The sequence below is a fragment of the Leptodactylus fuscus genome, chromosome 5 (assembly GCF_031893055.1).
Source record: "Leptodactylus fuscus isolate aLepFus1 chromosome 5, aLepFus1.hap2, whole genome shotgun sequence".
Taxonomy (NCBI): Eukaryota; Metazoa; Chordata; class Amphibia; order Anura; family Leptodactylidae; genus Leptodactylus; species Leptodactylus fuscus.
Window position 1 is genome coordinate 92,878,008 of NC_134269.1, and position 22,227 is coordinate 92,900,234.

At 40.9% G+C, this 22,227-nt stretch overlaps 1 protein-coding gene across 2 annotated transcripts in view; it reads left to right on the top strand.

The window, feature by feature from the left end:
- Positions 1-881: 881 nt before the first annotated feature.
- NPTN (neuroplastin) overlaps positions 882-22,227 on the top strand; it is a 47,085-nt gene continuing 25,739 nt past the window's right edge. Inside the window, exons 1-2 of one of the 2 annotated variants that reach the window (XM_075273715.1) lie at positions 882-1,194; positions 17,007-17,354. In XM_075273715.1, coding sequence (XP_075129816.1) covers positions 1,092-1,194; positions 17,007-17,354 — 451 coding nt within the window. In that variant the 5' untranslated portion in view covers positions 882-1,091. The remainder of the gene's footprint in view (positions 1,195-17,006; positions 17,355-22,227) is intronic. The other variant, XM_075273714.1, reaches the window with a different exon arrangement.

A 22,227-nucleotide genomic window follows, 5' to 3' on the forward strand; every position in this document is an offset into this window, starting at 1 on the left:
GCATCGCAGAGAGATTCTGAAGCATCCTTCATCTTAGTCAGTGAATTAAGCATTTCTGACCTAGAGACTCCTTTCTCTGCATCTCTGGTGAGATGACTGAGCCATATTCGTAGTCACCTGGATACTGAATTAGCTGACATCGGATCTTTTTAACTACTCCTAGAGTTAGTAACCTGGTGGTCCTCTGCAGTGAAGGACAGATCCCGGTATGTTAAAGGGTGACCAGAGCATCACTTAGCCCAAAGTCAAACCAGTTTAGGGATACAGTGGTTCCACAACCACTCCATTGCTATGGTAAAAAAAAAAAAAAAAAGCAAGACTAAGGCTAAGTTTCTATCTATGATGGAGTCTGTGACTCCACTGCAGAAACTGCCAAAAATGGCTGGAGAGAAAATTCCCCCATTCCAGTTTGGAAGCGCCGATGTCTTATGGCCCATAGAATAGCAGTAACGGCATTTTGGCTGCACAGTGAAAAACAAAACCCATAAGAAAACTGCGCCAATGCAGCTTTATTCTAATTGCACCCCATTTTGATTTTAGTTGTACCGCTTCCCAGTACATTGTACGGTATATTATATGGCACCACTATGAAGAGCTATTTGTCCCAAGCCTCTGGGCAGTAAGGGGTTACAACACTTTCCAGTTATCAGGCATTATGATGAAGCAAGAAGAAACGCCCTGTGTGAGGAGCATATTCACACACATCACCTAAATACGAGTGATAAGCCGCCTCTCCACTCGGGCTAGCTGTCATGTCGGGATTACTGCCGCCTCCTCACTGGCAGCTTGCCTCTATGTGCCCTGCTCCTGACAGCCAACACCAGGGAGGAGAGCAGGGCAAACACATGACACCACAGGCTCCCATTACCAGCGCCTGACTGCAGGCAGCGGGGCGGTATCGGGCGGTTCTCTTCCGGCGGCCGCCTGACGCATCGGGCTCCTCCTTTGGCTGCCCACACACGACCGGCGGCTCTCGCGAGAGTCAGGTGCTCGCTGCGGGAAGAGACCGAGGGGGAGCTGCGGATACCGGACCTCAGGCCCGAGAGACTGGACACCGAGCCCATCGGCTGTGTCTCCCTCTCTGTGCGCACATGGACCGCTGCGACCTTCGCCCTCTGCCTGCAGCCCTCCTCTTAGGGCTGATGCTAGTTACCTGCGGCCTTCTCCCGGGACTGGCCGACGGCGCTCAGAACGGTAAGACGAGAATGCAGCGCTGATGGAGAAGGTCGAGGCTGACAAACAGGGGGAGCGGAGGGCAGGACAGGCGGGCGGGGAGGCTCCTAGGAGACGTAGCTTACTAATGCCCCGAGCATCTCAGCACATAGGCTATGCTAGACGATGAGAGCCGTGGTCGGGGCTGCTGCTGCTGTGTATTAATAGCACGGTGTGTGTCGTTTGCAGTGTGTCTCCGAGCAGTCTCTGCAGTCAGTCAGTCAGTCAGCTGTCATGTGTAGTGCTGCGGCTGCTGCAGCAGTCTATCTGTATTCCTTCTCCAGCAGATGACATGCTGCATGTATGATGTCACTGTGGCTTTCCTGTGCCTGCTCTGTCTATCTCTGCATACCGGCCAATCTGTATCATGTCTTCATTGTAACCTGTTTCATGTAATGCCCAAGTGTAAGAGCTATTTACTATTATTCTCTGCCAAAATCGCCTGGAAGCAAGGGTGTGTTATTACACGACAGTACATCTGTAGAGGCTTTCTGCCACAGGGTGTGTATCTATTGATTTCTATAGGTGCTCCATAGCCTGGAGCTGCTGCTGCTGCTATAGACTTTCCATATAGTAGCCCGATATGTCTTATGGTCTCGGTAATGCTAATCCATAGGAAGGAGTGATTGACTGGATTCCGGTGTACCCCCCTCCCCGCCTGAAATGAAGCGGTGCTTTCTGGCAATTCCAGGCTCTCTGTCCATGTGCATTTAGCAGTTCTTAGTAAAGTGATCTCTCCGCTGTAGCTTTCAGGGTGTTGTGAAGCTCACAAGAAGAAATAAAGATCAAATATTAATGTATTTACAAACCTGATGCTAGGCATGAATGATTTATTACACTTACCTCCATAGGGAAACAGGTCACTGGGTTTTTTCCATCATGTGTCTTACAGAGGCTATTTGTAGCCTTACAAGAAATAATACAATGATCCATCCACTTTTTTCCAGCAATGAATCTACATAGATCACCTTTATAGGTGCAGACTGGCCTGTTTCTGGGCAAATAGTAAAATATCTGTGCTGAGTGATTCCTGCAATTTACTCTAAAACCATAGTGAAAAGATATCTAGACACCATGGTTGGGGATAAAATACTCAAATAGTATGGAAACTAATCACATCTAAAGTCACCCATATCCTCTTCATGTATAGCAAACCATAGCGACTGATCTGAGAAAGCTTCACATTCCTAAATGCCTTCACTTTTCATTCATGTGTATTGAAATATCCGATCATTAATAATGGATGGTTAGTGCTGACAACCGATCACAAGAATTATTGCTAGATTTTACTGGTTTCAAATAAATTCTTAAGTATCTTACTATACATTACTCGGTTCAGCCATCCCCTTCACATGTTGCTGCAATGATACGGCTCCTGCTGACATTTTCTCTGCGGTGTTGCTCCTGTCTAGGAGTTGCAGTTCTCCGCACAACATCTGGACAGGAGCGTGTTACATAAATAGGGCCTTTTAATGTGAGGAGTAAGAATCTCTACATTGAGACCCTTAGGTTAGCAATTAATGCACATCACTTCCTAATGGTCTGTTCACACATTCAGGATTTGAGGAGGATTTTGATGCAGCACAACTGCAGCATATATCCGACTATCAACCTCATAGTTCTATTACAGATCCTCTTGTGACTGGTAAAACTGAAATGTGGAACATACCCTTGCATAGGAAAACCCCTGCTCTTGGGATCATCCAAATCTGAGTCTGACTGGTTGAAGATTCACAGGGAGACTGTTAATAAATAAAACCTTTCCCCATACTTTTCACAGCAGAAATGTCACCACCTTGTAAGTGAGTCTGTCAGCAGTAAATTGGTTATAAACCAAACATAGTACCTTGCAAAGGTGATACTACAGTTTTCCAAATTATACCCCTGTAAAGCTCATAAACACAGGGAATTGTCTGTGTGCAGGCTGTATTTACTGTGAGCCTGGGGCAAAAATCAGGACAGATCCCATATCTGTCTATTTTGTGAAGAACGTGAATGGGTCGATGTAAGGTCATGCAACACACAGACATGTTTCATGTGCTGTCTGACCACAGACTCTGAACTTGCCCATGGTTGTATGCATCAGTTTATTTATTTTTAAATTTAGATTGTGAGCTCACAATGTACATTTTTCCCTAACAATATGTGTTTGGAGTATGGGAGGAAATCCACACAAACATGGGGAGAACATACAAACTCCTTGTGGATGTTGTACCTGGTGGGATTTGAACCCAGGACTCCAGCATTACAAGGCTGCAGTGCTTACCACTGAGCCACCATGTTGCTCCGACTCATGAACTTTATTCAGCTTATAGAGCCCCATTTTCATAGAAATTACAATTTTATTCATATGGAAATATAGGGAAAATGCTTTGGAGGTGTGCCTTGGTCTCGGCGTTAGATTTCCAAGCAGAGTGTTTTCCCTCATCTGCATTTCAGTAAATTGGTGATCTAGATGATAATGGAGCTGCAAAGCGGAATAACAGAGGCATACTTGGAAACTGTAGAATCACTTCTACAAGTTAGGGCTCGTTCACATCTGCGCCCGATCTCCGTTCTGCAGGTTTCCGTTTCCTGCACAAAACAGAGCAGGAGACGGAAAGAAGCAAGACTCTTTCATACCCATTCATTTGCGTTTTATGCTCTCCACCGTGAAACCATTTTTTTAAAAATCAGACACAGTCGGACATGCAGTACTCTGCGTCTGACTTTAAAAAAAACGGTTTAGCAGCGGAGAGCATAAAGCGCTCACGGCCGGACCCGGTCTGACAGCTTTCCGTCTTCTGCATGCAGAAGACGGAAAGCTGAGAACAGACTCCGGGCGCTAGTGTGAACCTAGTGTTACTAGGATTTTCTTTATAACCAATTTACTGCTGACTGACTCCCTTTAATATTCAGCACAAAGAAGTTGCTGGGAGGTGAAATGTGAACATGTGATAGACTCCTGCCTCAGTACAAATGGTACATTCAAGGTTGATGCTTGTGAGAGGGAGTCTCAATTAATGAAGACAGGCTATAAATAGCAGCATAATTAATCTTTCCCTCTGCTATCTGTATGTCTTGGTGAATTTTCAGATTAGAATCATTAACTGCATCAAGAGTATTGAAATACACTGTAGATTTTTCTTTTCTTTTTAATTTAGGTCACAGTATGGTTCGCAGCTAAAATAGCAGCATAAGCTGACGCTAGTGCTCTTCATATGAAATCTAGTGCTACTTTGGTAATAAAGTTCTTGGTCTAGATGAAGCTCCTACTGATCTCCGCGGTACTGTCTCTGGGATGTGACACTTACAGCTCCAGAGGTGTTATACAGGGTTTTTGCTAATCTAATTCGTACAGTGCTTGGAGCAATATTTCAGCTTTTACTTAATAAGGGCTGGACAAAAAGTAGAAGCTGGTAGTTCTGGTTTCCATCTCGACATTTATTACTATACCGCACCCAGTATGCGTTGGGCCTGTTGTTACAGATATTTAAGTTGCCCAGTCCATAACTCGGCACCCATGAAATCATATCACTTCGTCTGTGTTGCCTTTTTTTAAAAAAAATATATATATATTTTTTTATTTATTTTTTTTAATTTCATAGAGTTTATAGCATGTTTTAATAGAATTTTATCACTTGCCATATTATATTGGTATTTTCCCTAAAGGCATTGCTCTCAAGCATTTTTGCCAAATTGTTCATGCTTGATAGCGGTTTTATTTATTTTTTGAGCAATGGGTTATGTAGTCTGCTACATTCTATTATACTAACTATATGGAATTGCCGTGCTCAAGATTTCACATTTTTGCATTAAAGTAGTTGTTCACTTTATATTTTTATTTATTTTGAGAATAGGAAGTCATGCAATTTACTAATATACATGCATTTACAATTCTGCTAACATACCTTTGTTATACATATGCTATTTGCAAAAAAAAAAAAATGTACAGATTACAGAATAGTACATGGTGATGCATTATATGGAATGGACTAAATATGGTATCAGTCATGTGACCCCTGCTATTCAGTTACCACTGTCCAAGTATCTGTCAGGTGAATGACTGAGGTGCAAATCTATTTACTACAGCATCTCATCATGTCTGTCAGTGTATATACCGTATTACTACAGCATCTCCTGTCTCTGGAGGAGCAGATCCCTTGTTTTACTCCCTGTCTACATTCTATGTGCTTTATTAAAGGGGTTGATCCAGTGATCTGAGAGCAGATCCCCCACAAATCTGGTATAATTTACCTGCAGGAAGCTGTGCCTCTTACTTGCTATACAATTTGTAGCAGTTTGGACAAAAGCCTAGTTCTTGGAGCGTTATAACGGCGAATCTATGAGGGTTTCGACTGTCGGACCTATATAAGGATAAGCTATCAATATTAGAAATGGGATAACCCCTTTAGCACAATGACTGTATCGCCTAGACACGGGCAGTAATGTTAAAATATGCATGTAAATTCAGTCAACAATTGATGGATATCAGATAACTACTTCTTACTGAATGTCAAGAGTTGCATTAGGAGTCTGTGTGTTGAGTCACATGGACTATACCATTCTAATAATATAGAGACAGGAGTTATCAGATGGTATAACTTATGTGAACAGAATATTATAATATTATAATAATACACTTATATTAGTAAAATGCATGATTTCCTGTTATATAGCTAAAAGAGATTATAGAGCGGACAAGCCCTTTAAGACCCATTTTGCATTCCAATATTTATAACAGTACCGTGCTATCCGTTTTATCCGGCACACTTAATACTTCATCACTGATGCTTCTGTTCCAAGGTCTTTCCTCCCAAGGTCACAGCGGTTGCAGTGATTTAAGATCCTAGACCTAGGAGGGATGTCCCTGTGTGCAGATGTAAAATGTATTCCATCATTCTGCAGCAATGATGTGGTTAATCATCCGCTGCTATAGCATCTATCAGAGATCAAATGACTTTATTCTAAGTCGTTCACATTTGACAAAGCAAGAAAAGACCAACAGTGCAAAATAAATTGACAATAAATATTAGTCCTTACATAAGTATAGTGCATACTAACCATAGGATAGGTCATAAGTATATGATCTTTGGGGTTGGATGCCTGGACCCCACACACATCCACATTTTTGTCAGCATCTGGATGTATGGAATGCAGAAACGGCTCTGCCTGTACTCAAGTGATGAATATAGCTGCAGTTCTCCAACCCCATCACTATGGAGTGGTTGGGGCTACAGTGCCACATCTATTGCTTGAATAAAGGCAGAGGTATTTGAACTCCCTGTCTGCAGCAGTACCTTCTGGTGCCTGAACACTGCTGGAACAGCTGATCGGTGCGGGATCCAGGTGTTGGGCCCCACAAATCTGATACCAATGACCTATCTTTATGGGTAAGTCATTACTATTAAACCTGTATTAGGAGCCAGAAAACTCCTTTAATACAGGGGAGTGTTTAGAATACTTAAAGGGATCTTATAATTCAGATCGAATTTTTTGTCCCTAACATGTAGGAATAGCCTTAAGAAAGGCTATTCGTCTCCTACCTTTAGATGTTTTCTCCGCGCCGCTGTTCCGTAGAAATCCCGTTTTTCACCAGTATGCAAATGAGTTCTCTCGCACCACTGGGGGCGTCCCCAATGCTGCAAGAAAACTCTCCAGCGCCGCCTCCTTCTTCTTCAGGAACGTCCTCTTCACACCTCTTCTTCTGATGCATGCGGTGAAACTTGTAGGTCTCAGGCAGAGCCGACTGCACATGTCCATGGCCACAAGAAAAATGGCCGCTTACACAGTAAGGGTGCATTCACACTGAGTAAACGCTAGCTTATTCTGAACGTAAAACACGTTCAGAATAAGTGGCGTCTAAAGCAGCTCCATTCATTTCTATGGGAGCGGGGATACAAGCGCTCCCCATAGAAATGAATGGGCTGCTTCTTTCACTCCGTGCAGTCCCATTGAAGTGAATGGGGAGTGCCGGCGTATACGGCAAGCTCTGCTCATGCTGAGCCGTACACGCCGGCACTCCCCATTCACTTCAATGGGACTGCACGGAGTGAAAGAAGCAGCCCATTCATTTCTATGGGGAGCGCTCGTATCCCCGCTCCCATAGAAATGAATGGAGCTGCTTTAGACGCCGCTTATTCTGAACGTGTTTTACGTTCAGAATAAGCTAGCGTTTACTCAGTGTGAATTCACCCTAAGTAAGCGACCATTTACTTGTGGCCTGTGTGCATGCGCAGTCTGCTTTGCCCGAGGCCTCAAACACTTGGACGTGGATCACCTGGTCTGAGTCGCCAGTTCCCTCAGGTGACCTCATAACCGTTGTCTGAAATATACAATTATTGTACTTACAGAGCAGCGATGGGGAGGGTGGGACCTTCTTTCACACTGCCTGTGCGCATCTTCTGTTTTCTTCCCAGGAGCACCATAGAACAGGGGGTGAAGGTTCTAGGAGGAAAGTAAATGTACACAAGTTGTGTGCAAATGAAGATCCCGCCCAGTACCTTGACCCCTATTCTGTATTTCTAATGGGAAGAAAATAGAAGATGCGCACAGGCTGTGTGTAAGAGGAGGCCCCGCCCACCCCACCACTACTCTGTAAGTAGAATATATCTATACAGAGGAACAGAATAGTATGTGGGGAGCAGGACTATCTCCTATTGGGGTGCTGTTGGCTCACTATTACAGTAAAAGTGCTCCCCCAGATAACGGCATTACTTATATGGGAGCCAATTACCTGTGAGGGGCACTATTACAGTAATAGTAACACAGTAGAGGCTATTTTTTTTTTGTTAGGCTGTGTTTCCATGATTCCCCCCCCCCATATTACTAGTTATCTTCACACGATCCAAGTAACAGACTCCAGCTTATAACATGAAGTTCCTTCGTCAGAGTTCCCGCAGCAGCTGATCACCATGTTTTCCTGTGGTAAATTAAGAACCTTCACCCTTCATGGTATTCAGAGTAATTTGTATGCTGCTATTTATTTGGAATTGCTTGTGCACTTGCCTCTCTTCAGTTTGTGCAACCAACTTACTTATTGCTCCAAAGCATATAAAATAATAAGACAACTCTGCAAATTTAATAATTTTCCACCATTTTGTTTTCTTCTCCTATTCGGTCATGTCCTACTTCTTTCTATTTGCCTATTATTTTTTTTATATGCAAATAGCTTTGTTACGCATGAGCAAAAAAAAAACCTTAGTTGCGGGGGCAACTAACTAACGTGGCTCGCTCATAGATCAAATACCCCGACTATCAGTCAATCTTCCCTGCTAAGTGAGTAAGGTTTTATTTTGTATGAAGTATATTTGCTGTAAAACAAAAAAGAATTGTACAGAATACTATTGCAAAATGTGTGTGTGTATGTGTATATATATATATACATATATACAGATATTTATTTATTTTTTCCCAAGAGAAAAAAAAAAAACTAGAGATGGCAGCATAAGCTGATGCTAATGAAACCAATCATGGCTGAAAGAACATCTGCTGCTTCTTATAAGTGAAGAATTACAGCAAGGATGAGTCCATTGCTGAAGCTATGTTAGAGAGATGCCTCAGCTTTGACAAAGAGATTACAGCCTATTACATGGAAGTGAGGGGGCTTGGAGACCAGACAGTAGCGGCAAAGCTCCTCTAATTTAGGAAAAAAAAGCCAGTGATTGGGATAATGCAGGGGAAGAACAGACTGCAAGAAGCAGTATCAGAAGCCTTGAGATAGAAGAGTCGAAATAACCCTCAGACAACGCCAAACAACATGAGAGCTGTGCAGGAAGAAATAGCTTCTTATGAGAACCTTCAAGAACTGGCCAAGAAAAGTCAAAGTTTTGCAAGAATTGGTCTATATCAATTTCAAATATGGGCTTTAGGTTGATAGAAGATAACATATACTTACATAGTTACTATCATATGAAAGTTTAGAAAATGTAAATGTGCAACTTACAGAATATTTGATATTTTATACTTAATTATTCTAAAGGGGTTTTACAGATCCAGACAAACATTGAGACCTGGTTCACATCTGCGTTCGGTATTCCGTTCAGGAAATCCGCTTGGGACCCCCCCAAACAGAATACCGAACGCATTAAAAATGTAGTGAGCAATGAAACTACATGGACCCCATAGACTATAATGGGGCTCTGTGTCAGAACAAATCATGCGGAGAGGAAAGTACTTCATGAACTACTTTTCTCTCTGCATGACTTGTGTGGAAAACACACGGGCCCCATTATAGTCTATGGGGTCCATGTACTTTCATTGCTCACCGCTTTTTAATGCACTTGGTATTCCATTCTGGGGGGTCCCCAAGCGGACCCAAATGGAATAGCGAACCCAGATGTGAACCGGGCCTTAGATAAATGTTGTTTGTGTACTGAAAAGCTGTACAATTTTACGATATACTTTATCAATTCCTCACAGTTTTCTAGATCTCTTCCACTGATGACAATTTCATTCTGCTTACCCCCGGTAGATGAAATTCACTCCAAGGTCATGTGATGTACACAGGGGTGCGCAGCTCGTTACCAGGCAGATACCTGATTATTGTGCTGTGACTATAAAGAACCATACACCTGTTTGTATATCACATAACCATGATTTGTATCCTGTGGAAGTAAACATAATGAATGACAGCAAGCAGAGATCTAGAAAACCGTTGATACAAAATGGAAGGTTGTATAACTTTTCACTACATAAATGATAACTCTTGTCTCTCGTTTTTTGTCTAAAATTGGGCATCCCCTTTAATTCATATTATTTTGAAGCATCAGTCACTAGTTTTTTTACTTGTGCAAATCAAAAATTAACTTGTAACTTCATGGTCCTTCTAGTAAGTACATTATGAGTAGATTCAACATTGGAGGACTGATCAGGATCTTATACTATACGGAATGTCACACTATAATCCAGGGTTACCATGGGGCAGGTTTGCTATCGTAAATGCGCTAGAATTGTGGTTCAACTTGTAACCAAGGAAGCAAACATGCTACAACACATTTATTAACTAACTGTTTTAGGTACTTTTTGACATTTTCTGTGCCTTGCTCAATAAAGGACTTGGTTTATTGGACAAGCGTCATGGTTTGTCAGAAGGGTGGGGCTTATGATGCAAAACAGTGCAGCAAAATTGTTGTAGATTTGATAAATTTGGTGCAGTTTTAGTCTTAAGCTTTTACTGGCTTACTTATATGCTTCTTTTATAGTGAAGGATTGCACATGTGATCATTATGTGGGTTCCCATTCAGTATTTAAGTGCCAAGGTTAGCATTGGATCCTGTAGTCATGTACTCGCTAGTGGCCGACTAACTGTGAGTATATAGTGTGTCTCCAGCCGAATATACAATACAAGAACTGTTTCTAGAACATTTCAACTATGAGGTCACCTTTTAGAATTTGCTTGCTCTATCATTGGGAAAAGTCATTTTTAGCTAAGCACATAATTGCATAGCCTTTAGAAAGGCTATTCCACACATACTTTTTGAATGTAAATTGCCCAAGTAGTTTTTGAATAAGTCCGTTTTTATCCATATGCTAATTAGCCTTCTCTGTGCACCGGTAGGGGGCATTCATGCAGAGTAACGTAGCTCTGATTGTGGCATGATAATTCTCATAAGAATCAACGCTGCAAAACAAAATCCCATTGAGTTCAATGGGTTCCGATTAACACATTAAAAGCAATGGGTTAAAAAGCCTCCCATTGATTTCAATGTGTTACGCGCATTAAACGGAACCCATTGAACTCAATGGGATTCTGTTTTGCAGCGCTGATTCTTACGTGAGTTTTCGTGGCAGAATCAGCGCCGCGTTACTCCGTGTGAATGCACCTGATGAGTCTCTGCACCCTCTATTCTTTGTGTGTATGAGAGCAGAGAGGCTGCTGTGCTGATGACTCATCTCTCTGCTCTCACACACATAGAGAATAGCAGACGGTGGAGACAGACACTTCTGGAGTGCACGGAGAAGGCTAATTAGCATATGCGTAAAAACAGACTTATTCAAACACTACTACTGAGGCAATTTACATACAAAAGGTAGGTGTGAATATATAGCCTTTCTAAAGGCTATGCAAGTATGTGCTTACCTATAAATGACTTTTGCCAATGATGGAGCCCCTTTTAGCCGAAATCTTTGATAAAGGTTTCATATTTTTAGAAAATTCCAGCAATGGACACCTGTGTTTGTACACAGGACAAAAAAAGACAAGTTGTCAAGGTCACCAGTATACGTATATATAATTTTTGTTTCTTTTCAAGATGTCCACTTGCATCTTCAGCTTCAGTGGCTGAGCCATTTGATCTTTTGGGCAATGTTCTTCATTGTGATGCACATTAACATTGTAATATAATATGATCAATTGTTATTTTAAAACTGTATGAAGACAATTGATGATCTAAAGACATTTTTATGGGGTAACATAGTAGCCCAGTGAAGTCTTCCCCAGAGTTTGCCCCATGTTTGCGTGTGTTCCCTCTGGGTACTCTGGTTTCCTTCCACACTGCATAGACGTACTGGTAGGCAAAAAAAAAAAAAAACCAGTAAAAATTCAAATCACCCCTTTTCCCTAGAATACTGTGAAACACAGACATTGGGTATCCATGTTTCTAAAAAAAACAAAAAAAAAAAACCCCGAAAAACGCTTGGTCTTCAAACTTATAAAAATATTGTGGGAAAGAAAAAAAAAAAGTCAAAATTGTCGAACCACTGTTTTTCTGCGGTTTTGCCTCTAAAAATTTTATAAAAGTGATCAAGGCAATAAACATTCCCCGGCATGGTATAACTAAAAAGTACTCTTGGCACTGCAAAAAAGACTCCTATTGCATCCTCATACTCAAAATATATTTGATACTCTGGGAGGGTTTTGTATCATGGAAAAAAAACTTTACTGGATGAACCATCCAACTAATGGAGGCTGCACTTCAATGTTTTCAGTGCAAGCTAATAAAACTGGGGAGAAGAAATTCTATCTGAATATTGTATTGGCAATTCTGTGTTAGCAAGGACTCCAGAATAGGAGGATCTAGAGGTCCTGATACGAGGCAGCCTCATGATGAGCCAACAATGATCCCATTGTATAGAGCACTAGTAAGACCACATCTGGCATACTCTGTCCAGGTTTGGAGATCTTGCCTACAAAAATATAAAGAGGTAATAGAATATGTACAACAAAAATGGTGGTGAGGTCTGAAAAAGAATTATATATCTATCTCAGAGTTTAGAAAATTTAATCTGTATTGCCTTGAGGAAAGAAGGGAAATAACTGAAACCTGAATAAGGATAAAGTTAGGGTAAGTTCACACAGTTTTTTGAAATCAATGGGAGCTGCTCCCAGAAAAGAAGAAGCGAGATGCTCATTCTTCAGGCTGAGTCGCCCCAGGTGGTTGTCAGAAGGGTAGAGATCTGGAAACTAATGTATTGTAAGGGTGCATTCACACTACTGATACGCTGCCTGATTCTGAACGTTAAAACACGTTCAGAATCGGCGCGTATAAAGCAGTTCCCATTCATTTCAATGGGGAGCCGGCATAGGAGCGCTCCCCATTGAAATGAATGGGATTAGAGATGAGCGAGTACTGTTCGGATCAGCCGATCCGAACAGCACTCACGCATTGAAATGAATGGAAGCACCTGGTACTTCCGTTTTGACGCCGGCCGCTTACCCCCCCCCCCCCCCCCCCAGTCCGAACAGTACTCGCTCATCTCTAAATGGGATGCTTTTTTTCACTACGAGCGCTCCCAGTGAAGTGAATGGGAAGTGCTTGCGTGTACGGCTAGCTCTGCTCATTCCGAGCCGTACACGCGAGCACTTCCCATTCACTTCAATGGGAGCGCTCGTAGTGAAAATAGCAGCCCATTCATTTCTATGGGGAGCGCTCGTATGCCGGCTCCCATTGAAATGAATGGGAACTGCTTTATACGCGCTGATTCTGAACGTGTTTTAACGTTCAGAATCAGGCAGCGTATCAGTAGTGTGAACTTACCCTAAGAAGGGTTGTCGGTAGCCGTACATGTGTGGATTTTGGCCATGACAGCATGTTTTGTTTTGGCAACAGCATAGTTTGTGGCCCTGAAAATCGTTCAGTTTTTTTTTCATATTCTATGCAACAATTTAAAATGGTGGTGTAAAAATGTTTTACTCACACTGTCTTATTATGTAGGTTGTATAGGTTTGGTTAGGTTTGCCTTTGATTTCATACAAGGTTTCTGGGCATTGTATGGCTCATTTCCATTCAGTTTTGTGATTCATGTGATAGTGGAGCTTATAGTACATGTACAGTACATGTCGCGCATTGAAGGCCCACTGTACTATTTATAGAGAGAAGGTGAAAATTTAACAAATGTTGTGTTGGATTTTCAGATTAAACTTGGTAAGCACATATTATAAAAACACCTCCCAACCCCCTTCACTTCTCAAGGGCAGGCAAGGTGCCTGCTTTACTGTTTAGCTGGCCCTGATTCAAGGGCTGGAAAGTGAAACGCAGGGTATTATCCATAGTCCAGCTGGCTGCCAGAAATCCGCAATCTTTTATTAACTTTTTGTGCGCTTAGAAAGCGCACAGCTTTGACTCTGAGCCTTCATAATGAGAATCAAGTCATTTAAGCCATCTGACCTGGGCTTATATTTAGCTGTGTAGCATACAATGGATTGCTTTTCTTTTAGGTTTGGGATTGATGACCATTTACTATGTATAGGTTTGTAGAGATGTTTAGTTACATCGGTCTTATTTTATGTAAAATCACAGTAAGTGGTATGGAACTAATTTCTATAATATTGCATACACATTTTGTCAATCAATACTGTTAGAATGGTCATAAAAGCAAAAGAACATATTTAATGTATGTAATCTTACTCTTCTTTCATAATGTGAATATTAACCAATAGAAACAGATTACTGAAAATGAGTTATCAGTAACTATTAAGATCTTGCAACATTTCTTAATTAAACGCATTGCTGTTTGCAACATGTCTGATTTAGATTTATGCAAGGCCAGACATGGGCAGTTATACTGAACATGCTGCTGAGCTTCCTATTTATATCTAAGTCAGTATAAACCCCATTGGCAATCTGTGCACAAACGGGAATATTTTATTAGTATGCTTACCATATATGATCATGGTGGATATGCAAAGGTTGTGTTTTCATCATTTGGGTTGGGTGCAGTCTCCTTAGAATACCTACAATAGACTCCTTTAAAAAAAAATACTTCAGTAGGTAGGTGGTGTAAAAATACAGAATCGTCACTACACATTTTTTTTTTTCTTTCCCGAAAGGTTATTTATGAATCATTCCCATGGGTGAGATGCAGTACCATATGATGTGCTATATCCTAGATGCTATGCTTCTAGGAATAATGCATCTTTTTATCCCTCCCTATCAGTATGTCTTTGGAGTGTGGGAGGAAAGCCATGCAAACACAGGGAGAACATACAAACTCCTTGCAGATGTTGTCCTTGGCAGGATTCGAACCCAAGACTCCAGCGCTGCAAAGTTGCAGTGCTCACCACTGAGCCACCGTGCTGCCAAATAATATGTGTTTAATATGCATGGAGCATTCCAGTGTCCCATCCCCCCCCCCTTCACAAAATCCACACGCAGGGACATTACAGTGTTGTATTATAGAACTATATGACTTGGTGTAAGGAGGAAAATGCTAGCTGTATGCACAACATCTCAATAGCTCATCTTTAATAGTTCGACAAGTAGTCTGAAAATGTTCCACATTTATCACAATAGCCGGTAGATGATAAAACTGGTGGAGACTATATAAGCCTTCAGTTTTCCGCAAGGTGGTTGGGAAAGGTGAGAGAGAAAAAAAAAAAAAAGACCTTCACCAGCCTCCTTGCGGAAAACTGTATATCCTGGACAACCCCTTTAGGGTCCATTCACACGGAGGAATTTGGCGCAGATTTGCGTCAGAATCCACGCGCAAAAATAAGCCTCCCATTGACTTCAGTGGGTTCCGTTTTTCGCATGGACTCTTTGAACTCAATGGGAAAAAAGCCTCCCATTGATTTCAATGGGTTCAGCGCGGAAAAAGGAACCCATTGAAGTCAATGGGAGGCTTATTTTTGTGCTCGGATTCTGACACGAGTTTTGCATTAGAATCCACGCCAAATTCGTCCGTGTGAATGGACCCTTAAGCTTATACTACTTATTAGTTTTCTTATTTTGTTGCATTCAGCCACGCCCCTTTTCTGTGATGGCACATCCACACTTTATATACCAAAATGCTCAACTTTTTGGAACATTTTGTGCAAGGGTCTAGTAACCAAATCTGCCCCATTGGGTATCATCATACATAATGTGCATATCGTGCTGTATTAATAAAGTATATTAAAAATTAGGCCACCTTAAGCAATACTAAAATCAGTTACTATGGCAACTGGTGTTTTTTTTTTTTTTTTTTGACAAGCTAATCATCTTTACAGCAGCCCACTGAAATACTCTAAAAATATCATTTGACATAAAGTAAACAGATACTGTGTGCGTTGGAGGGGCAGGTCATTAATATGGATGGTTGGCGACTGCTGTTGTACACGAGAAGCTTGGTTTAAAGTTGCGTTTTTCTCGGTTTGGCCCTTTATTCATAAAATAAACAACAAAATATATATAAACCTGAATCTTGAAGGGTTTTTTCTTTCGAGGAGCATGTGTCTAGCTGCAGATCTGGATTTGTATTGGCAGTGTAAGAAATGGCACACCCACTTCTCAATTTACATTCTCATAATTGCACTTGGCACATTAATCTGTGAAATATTTCTTGTGTGTCTCAGTGTTGTGCAGTTTTAATGTAATTGTTGTTTGTGTGTGTGTCAGGGTTGGTCCTTGCTAAATAAGTGTTGTGCGTGATCATGCTCACAGTGCCAGCCCTTCATTACCAGATTACAGCTCAGCAATCAAAGCATCAGTAAGGTTGTGTGTGAATGCGCAGCTAATCTAAGGAAGCTGGTAGGCAGCTGCAGAGGATGCTGCAATGCAGGGCAGGGTGGAGGATCAGGAATGGGAAAGCTCATGGAAGGAGGAGGGGGAGGCTAGAGCCCAGGTAACTGTACCAGGGAGCGTCTGCTGTATATTAGATGTCATTAAGGGTTTCCTTTATGATTTTACAGTGTAGCGGAATAGGAGAGCCTTCTAGACGGCATGATGGGTGTATGTGCTGTTGGTGCAAGTGTCTCACCATGTATGATGACTGATGTCAGCATTTACATAAATGATTCTAGATTGAGGTATTCTTTAGTTATATAAGCGGTAAGGTTTCCTTGCCATTTCTTTAATTCATGGTGTAGTGTACTTTATTTTAATGTTTAGCGCAGTATTTTGCTTGACCTTGGCATGTAAGCAATTTTTTTTTTCCTTTCTGGCCACAATTTTTGTATACATGTCTTTTTAACATGTATATATGACCTAGTTTTTCCTGAACATTGAACTTCTGAATAAGATGATGTATTCGATAAGTGCTTATAAAACAAACAAACAAAAAAAAACCACCTCATTATGTGAAATGCTGAATACAAGTTACATCTAGGAGACTGGGTATTTTTAAGGTGTTGATCATGGAGCGTAGAATGTAAAAACCTGGTACACTTATGAAGTCTTTGTTCTGACATATGACTTTTTATTTCTTTTTTTTTTTTTTTTACCTTTTTTTCCCCCCTCTTAATCTGCCAGTCATGCTAAAAGCAATTCTATATAATCTTTTGTTTATCTGCATTCTTATTTGCTTTTTTTTATCTTTTCTTTCTTTTTCTTTCTACGCCTTTTCCTATTCTTTCCACTGGCCTATTGCTGCTCTCTTCTAAACCCCTCTAACCATAGCTGGGTTTGTCAAGTCGCCAATGTCAGAAACTAAACTAACAGGGGATGCCTTTGAACTATACTGTGATGTGGCTGGGATCCCTACACCAGAGATCCAATGGTGGTATGCTGAAGTCAACCGGGTTGAGTCTTTCAAACAGCTGTGGGATGGTGCAAGGAAGCGCCGGGTCACCATTAACACAGCCACAGGCACAAATTGTGTGAGTGTGCTGAGAATAACTCGTCTGACACTGGAAGATTCTGGCACCTATGAGTGCCGGGCAAGCAACGACCCCAGAAGAAATGACCTGAGACAAAACCCGGCCATAACATGGATTCGAGCCCAGGCCACCGTAAGCGTCCTACAGAGTGAGTCCACCCTCCTCCCGTATCGTAGTGGATTTGTAGTAGCTAGATGAGCTCTAGTGAAACTGTGTGTGCCCCACCTTCCTCAAACCCACCACCTGAGATCCTTGATAAACCATCTTGTTGTCTCGTCTTTTTGACCCTTCGATTCTTCCACCATGCCTAGTTTTTAGAAGCTTCTTTCAACTGCTGCTTTTCTTATCCTAGGAATCACAGAAGAGGGGACTCTTGATGCAGTAACATAATGCTCCTATTTGTCTTTCTTCTCGGTTCCATTCTTGCTACTTTCTTCTGTGCTGTCTTTACTTCTGTGTGTAATGACTTTTACTTTAAATCTAACTTACTATTTTCTTTTACCCTGCGTTACAGCTCTTCAGATTATCCAGTAAAAGAGTATATCATTTTTCTTGTTTCATGTTTGTTTTTTTTCTCTTTTGAGTGAACAGTCTGTATAGTGTTTAGGCTGCTTTGTCCTATCGTCATTTTTACTATTGCTGTGGCCCGTTTGTATTTTGGTCTTACTATGGTGGCATTGTCTCTCTGTAGCTTTCTAAATTTAGGTATTGGAGTTTTTAGTTTGTTATCTTGTAATTTCTGTAATCCCATTTACTGACATATTTTCTCTGCATTATGGTTTTATTAGTTTCATATTTTCATAGACAAAATGTTACGTAAGGTAATTTCAACAACCGTTATTGGCAGTTGTATGAAGTATTGATTAATTTTAATATTGATTAAAAGAAGTGTTCTGCCCTTCTGAACAGTTACTTTTCATTTTGGATTTGCAACTGATTTCTCATAGTACTGTATTTTTTTACCTCTTGTTTCTACAGGCCAATTCTTCCTGCCTGTACATTGATTGAAGGCCATCCAAAATCCCTTCCCCCTTTGCTATGTTGTAATGCGACAGATTGTGTTCTCATCTCAAGCTTTGCAGAAAGGTGAAAGCTAACTCTGAATGGAGTACGCTGCAGGAACAAGTGGCCAGAATATTAAGCAGCTTGTTTTATGTTTTGGCAGCTTGTTCTGCTTTTGGATCCTGCAGCAACATATACCAGACCTAAACCTCACACCTTGCATGGTTAAAGCAGAGATTTGGTATTGTGCTTGCAACTGAACATAAATATAGTTTCCCTGTGTACACATACCAAGAGATCCTCTCATTTCCTTGTAAGGCAGCTCTTCTGTCCTGCCATTGATCCACTTTTGGATAAGCACCAAATTATACATACATAAGCCAACACAATAGCTATTTTGAAATCAGATTTCCTTTCAGTTTGATAATAGGTTGTCAGTGGTTAAGTATTATAGATTATAGAAGTGAATTTACAAATCGTGATACAGTCTCTAAGTTAAAGGCTTAAAGAGGACCTTTCATGGTTTGGGACACATGTGGTGTTATATACCACTGGAAAGCCGACAGTGTGCTGAATTCAGTGCACTGTCGGCTTTCCTGATCTGTACCCCGGGTGAAGAGCTATTTGTACTGGTACCGTAGCTCTTCACAGTCAGAAAGACTGTCAAAAACGCCCATCAGGAACGTCATTCTTCACAGCAGCGGCTATTGCGCTGTACTGTGTGAGTGGGGAGGAACGCCCCCTCCCTCTGCTCACAGTATGTGTCCATAGCCGAATATTATCAGGAAGGGAAGGGGGGCGTTCCTCCCCGCTCACACAGTACAGCGCAATAGGCGCTGCTGTGAAGAATAACGTTCCTGATAGACTGTCAAAAACGGCCTTCTGACTGTGAAGAGCTACGCTACCAATAGCTCTTCACCCGGGGCACAGATTGGGAAAGCCGACAGTGCGCTGAATTCAGCGCACTGTCAGCTTTCCAGTGGTATATAACACCGCATGTGCCCCAGACCATGAAAGGTCCTCTTTAAAAACCTGGTTATGAAGTCGTGTTAATAACCATATAGTGTACTAGTTTCACCAGGCAAACTGCCCTATAACAACTCCTAAGACTTAGATGAGACTATAAAACTAGTAAATTGATTTAATATTTATTGCTTTGAAGAGTATATATATATATATATATATATATATATATATATATATATATATACACTAATCCTATATTTTATGCGCTTAGGCTGGGTTCACACTAGCGTCGGTGTCCGACAGCTAGTGTCCATAGCTAATGTCCGCAGAAGATTTTAGCATCGGACACTAGCTGTGTCCATTTACAATTTCCATTATTTTAAATGGGATATTATGTTGTGTGCGTTTACAAAGATGTCCGATTTATCAAGCGGACAGCAAAATCCTACATAATATCCCATTTAAAATAATGGAAATTGTAAACGGACACAGCTAGTGTCCGATGCTAAAATCTTGCGCTGACATTAGCTACGGACACTAGCTGTTGGACACCGACGCTAGTGTGAACCCAGCATTATTATAAACTTTTACATTTCATGTTTATGTCTAGTTCACATCTTTCAATATCTGATATTCGGGATTCTTAAATGGACTCTAAAATGTAATTAAACTCTCCAACAACTTTTCATTTTTTGACAGCATACGTTTCAGTAGTAATATTTTAATGTAGGTTATTAACAAATTTCGGTTACTTTCTATTTCATCATATAATGGAATACACTTTTTCCACAGTTTTTTCTTTTGTTGCCAGCCAAAATCTGTACAATGCTTTTCACCAGAGCACAGATGGATGAGCTCTTATATAATGCCTGGGTCTGGGGGCATTTCAAACTGTTATATCTTAGAGGCATTTTTCAGTGTATATCATTATGTGATTCTGGTGTCTTATGAAAGATAAGATTCTCGGCTGTCATATGACACAAGATCACAGTTCTACCTGTGTTATTTCCCGGAATATCACCAGTTCCTAACACAGTTGGTCGGCTGCAGCTATGCGAATTACATCTGTTCTATGCTATAAAGTACCCGAGATATATCAGTTTGATGTGATTTCATTCCCCCAGTCTCAGCTTTCCTGGTGTTCTACAGGATATAAGCCCATCCTCCTGTACTTTAGTTGGAAGCAGTGTATAGATTTCTCAAGAGCCAAAATTTGCTTATAAAGTATATTACAACATTTGTCAAAAAATGCTGTCATAAAATCAAAGGTTGTGGTAGCTATGGATTAGGTTTTACTTATATGCCTAATAAATGCTGACAATATTATGTAGCTACTTCCCGATATTGGAAACTTCTAGTAATGTGTTATATTTGTCCTTTGCTACCTGAAAACTTTCTTCTTGATCTGACTGAACTACCTTAACAAAAAGGGCAAGTAAAGGCTGTTATGTAGCCCCATTCCCCTCATCTCATGTGGGATCTGTAGTCAAGAATTGTTGAATACAGCAGAACCTAATTCCACTTCCAACTGGCAGGTCAGATCTTTAGTGGTGTTGTCCTGATATTATATAATGTAGCGCTAAGTGGGTTTTTTGCTTATAAATAAAGCTGTTCAGTAAGTAGTGATGTAGTAATATGTAACTTATTTATTGTGTGAGCAAACTCTTTAATCAATATGGTTATATTTACACTACTGTTATTAATATCCATTTCTGGGCTAACATCAGCAGATGTTAACTGTAGCAGAGTAACGGACACAGACAGAACCCCCTCCTTCCTTCCATCCTCACTGACTATAATGTAAACCACATGATGGACACCTACTTCGTGTTTACTTTTCTTTTTACTTTTGTAACAGAACAAATAAGTCCTTTTTTTTTCTTTCTGTTCACTTTCTTCTGTTCTATCAGAAACCCCCCTAACGTTAAGGTAATATTCCAGTAATAGCATGTTATCCCCTATCCACTGCATAGGAGATAATTGTAAGATTGGTCATCAAGCATGCAGACTGCAGATCCGTTCAAAGTCTATGTGTGGGGGCGGGGAAAGGGTGTGGTGGCCTCTTAATAAATCGGGTGATCTGCAGTTCTCCAATATGAACTGGCATATATTTTCTATTAACTCACCAGTTTTTTGGTGTGAGCTATAATAAATTTGTCAGGTCGAGGCATCCCAGTCTGTCCCACTCTTCATGCAGCGCTTCCCACTGTCTACTAAGAAGTGTTTCCCTAAAATCTAAACTGGTCTAAAAAGAAGAAGAAATATGTTTTGGGGCTCAAGGCAGGGCACCATGGAGACTGTAAGGAGACCTTATGTATGATCCTTTGGGATTCTGTTCACAACAGTCATTGGTGTTAGTTTAGTCAAGTTTCCAGTTCTGGTTGGGACTAAGAGATTGACTGCAGCAACTTTGTCACTACTTGCCAAGCACAGTTCAATGCGTTGTGTAGTGGCTATGCTTGCTTGGTATTATAGCCCAGTCCTATTGATTTAAATGGGGCTGAGCTGCTTTATGGCCATGCAACCAATTGTCTTGCCAAATATAATAGTCCTGGAAAACTCCTTTATCTATTCTTTCTGGTAAAATAACATATAGATATATGTATATTCCAAGCAGCAGTTACTATATGGTTTAAAAGTATTTTATAAAAGCTAGCATTGTATGCAGTTACAAATGAAAAAAGGGAGGCTTGGTAGCAGACAGAAGTACTGTGCTTAACAGAAACTCCAGATTTCATCTCTGTAATACGTTTTTAAGATAGTCACATGACTTTGCTACATCCGTGTTATATAGACCATATTCACGCACGAATCTCATTTCTGCTATGGGTCTGAAGCTCTGGACTGCTAGTTTGGGCCATTAAACTCATGGTTAGGATGGGATTTGTAGCTTTACTAACCATGTTAACCTAAAGCCATGTTATAATCTGGTGAACCTGGCTTTAGGGTTAATAATAATAAATTATATAGCGCCAACATATTCCGCAGCGTTGTACAATTTGGTCCATTAAAGGTTTCCTGATGCAGTATTGAAGCCACAACCAGGTGTGTAT